Source organism: Micropterus dolomieu, linkage group LG18, assembly GCF_021292245.1.
Source record: "Micropterus dolomieu isolate WLL.071019.BEF.003 ecotype Adirondacks linkage group LG18, ASM2129224v1, whole genome shotgun sequence".
In the NCBI taxonomy this organism is placed as follows: Eukaryota; Metazoa; Chordata; class Actinopteri; order Centrarchiformes; family Centrarchidae; genus Micropterus; species Micropterus dolomieu.
The window spans coordinates 20,030,939-20,036,123 of NC_060167.1; the positions used below are offsets into that span (position 1 = coordinate 20,030,939).

The 5,185-nt window shown below is 41.1% G+C and overlaps 2 protein-coding genes across 3 annotated transcripts in view; both read right to left on the bottom strand.

Moving 5' to 3' along the window:
• The window catches only part of p4htmb (prolyl 4-hydroxylase, transmembrane b), a 7,336-nt gene extending 3,687 nt beyond the window's left edge, over positions 1-3,649 (bottom strand). Inside the window, exons 1-5 of one of the 2 annotated variants that reach the window (XM_046075863.1) lie at positions 3,522-3,649; positions 1,729-1,952; positions 1,239-1,627; positions 1,055-1,136; positions 75-265 (exon numbers count right to left, since the gene is read on the bottom strand). In XM_046075863.1, coding sequence (XP_045931819.1) covers positions 75-265; positions 1,055-1,136; positions 1,239-1,571 — 606 coding nt within the window. In that variant the 5' untranslated portion in view covers positions 1,572-1,627; positions 1,729-1,952; positions 3,522-3,649. Of the gene's footprint in view, positions 1-74; positions 266-1,054; positions 1,137-1,238; positions 1,628-1,728; positions 2,054-3,521 lie in introns of those variants that run through there. The other variant, XM_046075864.1, reaches the window with a different exon arrangement.
• Positions 3,650-4,196: 547 nt separating this feature from the next.
• Positions 4,197-5,175, bottom strand: LOC123987196 (myosin-7-like). Its single transcript, XM_046075865.1, has 5 exons — positions 5,092-5,175; positions 4,899-5,003; positions 4,664-4,759; positions 4,445-4,576; positions 4,197-4,341 (listed from the first exon to the last, which is right to left on the bottom strand). Exons 1-5 carry the CDS (start codon positions 5,131-5,133, stop codon positions 4,321-4,323), a joined length of 396 nt encoding a protein of 131 aa, XP_045931821.1. The 5' UTR covers positions 5,134-5,175; the 3' UTR covers positions 4,197-4,320.
• Between the last annotated feature and the right edge of the window lie 10 nt (positions 5,176-5,185).

Consider the following 5,185-nt stretch of genomic DNA (forward strand, 5'->3'; position numbering starts at 1 on the left):
CCCCCCCCCCCCCCCCCCCCCCCCAAAAAAAAAAAAACTATGCATGTGCCCACAATCCACAAACTGACATACACCTCATGGAGCTGCAACTGTCCATCCTGGTTGATATCAAGAAGGTTGAAGATCTCCTCTGGGCTGAGGTTGAGCTCCTTGGCCAGTTCCTCCTGGCCATCTTGTACCATTAACTGGCTTTCCATCAGACCTTTTAGCTGTGCAAGCTGCATCACAACACGACACTCATCCTCTGACAGAAAGCCAGGGATCTCTGCCGGAAAAAAAAGTTATACACAGAGGTAAAAATCTTTTGGGTCAACAAGATTGCAGCATTTTCTCTGCTGCATGCTTCACATTTTCTGACTTGCTACCATGTCAAGCAGAAAATGAACCAGCAGGTATTTTTTTATTTAATTAACCATTTCATTCCTGAAGCATAAACTGAAAACTTTCTCTGATTCCAGCTTCTCCACTTGAGAGTAAATGGAAAATGTTTCGGTTACTACCTTGGCTTCTCGGAAGTTGTGACAGACATTCTTGACTATTTTGAGAGGTTTAATAAGAAAATAATCAATGATTAATTGACATTTAAAACAATAGTTAATTGTAGACCTAATGTAGACAGCCATCCAACTAGTTACCAGTTTTTCATTGATCCCCAGCAGCACCATGAATATCAACAATGAACCATTCATTTAAAGGTACAGTCAATCTATGCTTGTTGTTGCCAATACAAAACAACCAATATACTATACGTTTTCTTTTATAAACAGTCATCTATATGCCATTAATTGGAACCAGTGTGCAGATGGAGTGGATGCCTCAGGACATATATTGGTCTATTTCGTGTAACCTTGATTGATCTTAGCATAGCCTATGTTTGTAAGCTACGTTGTTGGGTGGTTGTGCTGGATGAAAATGAAAATAAGGAAGAGGGGAAATTGTGTGGTTAATGTAACATGCACTGGCTTTCATCAGAAGAAGAAACCTGCTTGGCCACTAGAGGCTCATGAGGCTGGTCTGCAAATTAGTTTAGCCACACGGGTGTTTGGCCTCTTACCAAACAGCAAAGGTTTCAGACTCCGAGTCCGCATTTCATGCACTTTGCCTGGCACCAGTGACACCTGCTGGACATGTCCCACCTGACAGAGAAACCACAGAAATTATGTTAGCGGTGCTCGTTGTGCGCAAGAGAGGGAGTAAATAAAAGAGTGGGGCTGAGGATGCATCAACACATTACTCACTCTTATTCCCTCGATTCTTGTAAGGGACACATCGCGCAGAGGCTCAGGCTTTGGTGGCGGACGTCCCGACTCGGGGGGCTGGTGGTTACTGCTGGGAGCATCACGACTCCGGTTGGCATCCTCCTGCCCGCTGATGTAGTGCACGTAAAACAGCAGTGCAATAACATTAATGATGTACACGTGAAAAAACACCATCACTACCACGAAGTAGGAGCGGGAGCACACGCTGCTCTTGTTGCAAGAGAGGCGCTCACACGGCGGCCGGAGCGGCAAGGTCGTGCTCCCGGACGGAGTCTTGTCCTCGGCATCTGGGGTTTCCTGGTTGTCAGTCATTTTCCTGAGATCGGTGGAGTTGGTAGGCTACTTCCTCGGCAGCAAAGTCCATCTGACTGATCAAACGAGAGGATAAACTGGCAGCTCAGAAGTGGCAGATGCTCTGGCTGACAGATGTACAGTTTAATTAAAAAAGAAAATCAGGCCAGCTACTCACGGAGGGTTCACATGAACTGTGCTCGTTTTAAATGAGACGTCTGTTGCTGTGTCGTTATCTTTTCGCCCACAGACAGCAGCGCTGCAGCCTCGGACAGTCTTGTTTACACTGCAGCAGTCAGCAGCGGCAGGAAAGCGCACTGCGCATACGAAACCACGGCGGAACTCATCCCAAAAACCTGATCCATAAATCTGACCCGGCATCGACTGAGTACACTAATCATCCTTTAAAATAAAAGAAACACGATTTGTGAACATGATAAAACATGACGGTCTGCAGTACATCCTACTATTTACGCGCCATTGCCTGAGCTCTCCCGTTGACAGCAACAGTCTGCCTCCCGTGCAATGCTGACCCCTGGTGACCTAAAGCAAAAACATCTTTGCTGTCTTATTGCCAAACAGTGACCCCCTCATCTCTACTGCTCTTTGTGTGTCTGGTCGATCTATTCTGTTTATTGAATAAAGCCAACTAAATAAACGAAAACAATAATGATAAATAAATTACCTATTTAAAAAGTCTAGTTTATCTTTGGTCAGCTCAGCTCCAGCATATTGGTTGGCTCTTGTTTAGGAAGGTCTAAAACAAATGACATTTTATTTTTCTTCAGCTCTTACCTCCTTGATCAGTTTTATGATTATTTTCTTTTATTACTACCTTAGAATTGTTGTTATGGTTGGCACACCTATAAAATATGGTTCCTGTTACTAGTGACTCTCAGAGTGTAAAGAAAAAGAATCAATGAAAGAATGACTGTCTATATCTGGTGGACACTGTAAGACATGTAGACCCCTTAACACATAAAAAAGAAATTAGAACCCAATAAGGTTTTATGACTGTTTCTGTCAGTCACTTGACCTCAATCTAACTGAACAGTGAAGAAAAGATGGGTGCAGTAAACAGACAAGACAGAGCGTCTGATATCTGGGCATGTTTATAAGAGAGAACTTCACTAAAATGAATATTTTCTCAACAAATTAATTGGTGTCTATTGAGCTAGATAATTTGGGTTTTGTTCCAGGTTGTATAAGTGAATGGAATTTTATTTGTGATACAGCATAAAAAAACATCTTTTTCCAAAATGAGTGCCATGTCCACAGTGAGTTCTGTTGAAAATGTCACCCTTATTGTATTGGGGTGGAAATCTCAGAGAAACATATCTTGCCTGACCTAGGCTTGCTAACATTATACACCACCCCAGCACCACCATCAAATATTTCTGTCCCAGATGAAGAGATCTCGAAATGTCTTCAAAACAAGTGTTGTCAAAACAGCTAACATTAGCAGTTGAAATAGAACAGTTCAGCTAGCTGTTTATCAATATCAATAGGTAGCATAATCACCAAAAAATGTTTCAAATGTAAAAACAATAACGTTAGCTGTTCGATTGGAATAAACTGCAGCCAGTCTTTAAAGAAGCTTATTTATTAAGTGAACAAAAGAATAAGCTAAAGTTGCTGATAATGTTAACTTACACCTAATGTAAGATTACCTCTAAATGACCACCCATTCTGTCTTTTACCATTACACTTAATCTAATGTAAGATAGCTGTGCTCTGTGTAAGCTTAATTTTAAAATAGAAAACTTAGGGACCTGTCCACCAAAGCGTTTTTTGCCAGCTGAAAACGCCTAGCTGGGAGCGCTAGGGTGCGTTTTGGAGGCGCAGTGTTTTTTTTCGAGACGCTGTGGTTGTTATGATACATAATTTCAGTGGAGGCGATGTGTTGCAAGTAGGGTAGCTTACTAAATTTTAGTGAATGTAAAAATATCACCACAAAGTATGTAGGCCTACTTGCTCTGGCCTTTGCTCTGCATGAAGAGAAGGCTGAAACATGAGAGCAGAGACTGTCCGTACGTGGGTTCATGAGATTTTGCGGGCGAGGAAACACCTTGGCGAGTAGGCACATCGCTTCGTTCAAGATCGGATATGCTCGGTGCGGTGTTTGTCCCGCCCCTCCTGCACTGTGATTGGACGGCTGGATAAAAAGTGACAGTGACGAGCGCAGCGTTTCCCCCCAAAGTTGAACATTTTTCAACTCTCGGCGACCGCTTTTGTTCAATTATTGTGAGTGATTATTTGGGTCATAGTTATGTATAAATTATACATCAAAATATATACAAATATAAATTATGTAAAATTATAAATTATGTACAATTATACAGTTTATGCATATTTCGGTATATCTAATTTATAGGCGAGGAAAATGTATAACTTGAGCACCTTAATTTAAAAACAGTTGAATATATGAAAGTTTTCTTTTTATTTAAAGAACTTATTGAAATTAATATGCAGTAAATTAATGAGCTTGAATGACCTTGGACTTAGTGCTAAGTCAACTACATGACTATTTTATACTAGTCTAAATTACATAATGAGTCATAGTCATAATTGTTTCCCAGAGACCATGAGGGCTTCTATTCAATCATTACACCACCCATTCAAAAATGAAAGGAAAGACAAAAAAGATGCCACAAACTATCTACTTTTATTGACTTTTGTTATCACAGCATGCTTAACATGCTAGAGTGAACAAGTAACACGATACTCATATTATATGACTTCTTGTTACTGTAAAACCTTAATTTCTTCCTCACTCTTCTGCATCCTTGGTCTGAAATGACAGAACAATGGCATGGTAAAGATTTGGCCAGATAGTGAATATATGAAATGAGCATTTCCCCAAACTTGATTATCTCATATAGTTATTTTTTTACCTTGACAATTTCACGACTCTTTACCCTCAGCTTGTTGACCTGAGACTCGGCAATGTCAGCTCGCTCCTGAGCTTCCTCCATCTCATGCTGCACCTTCCTGTACCTGGACAAGTGAGTGTTGGCCTGCTCCTCCTGTGTGATGAGTGTGATTTATTAAAAACCTGTGGACTGAGTGACATTTTCAGAATGTGTGTTGTTGTGATCTGTAGGTGTACTCACAGCCTCCTCAGACTGCCTCTTGTAGGATTTCACTTTCAGCTGCAGTTTGTCCACCAGATCCTGAAGTCGGGCAATATTCTTCTTGTCCTCCTCAGTCTGTGGTAAATTAGGAATGATGAATGAGCATAGTTATATAAACTTAATAGTAGCATAAGCCTACTATTTTCATTACTATACTGTATATTAATATGACCATTGGTATTTGTAAGTATTAGCATTGCAAATAGAAACGTACCTGATAAGTGAGCTCCTTTACTCGTCTTTCATATTTTCGCACTCCCTTGACAGCATCAGCAGCTCGCCTCTGTTCAGCATCAAATTCAGCCTCCAATTCTCGAACCTTAGAAGAAGAATGCAGTGATTATAAAACACAAAAAGTTTCCCTGGCATACAGAAAGGATGAATGGGTTGATCCTCATGACACTTACCCTAGCCTCCAGTTTCTGGAGCTGCTTCTTGCCGCCCTTCATGGCCAGATTCTCAGCTTCATCAAGGCGATGCTGCAGGTCCTTCACTGTCACC

Bases quoted from the DNA above. Each gene is read 5' to 3' on its own strand.
- LOC123987196 (XM_046075865.1), bottom strand. From the start codon at position 5,133: ATGAAGGGCGGCAAGAAGCAGCTCCAGAAACTGGAGGCTAGG. The intron at 5,004-5,091 runs GTAAGTGTCATG...TCTTCTTCTAAG, and splicing joins TCCAGAAACTGGAGGCTAGG to GTTCGAGAATTGGAGGCTGA. The intron at 4,577-4,663 runs GTGAGTACACCT...CTCATCACACAG, and splicing joins AGAGGCAGTCTGAGGAGGCT to GAGGAGCAGGCCAACACTCA.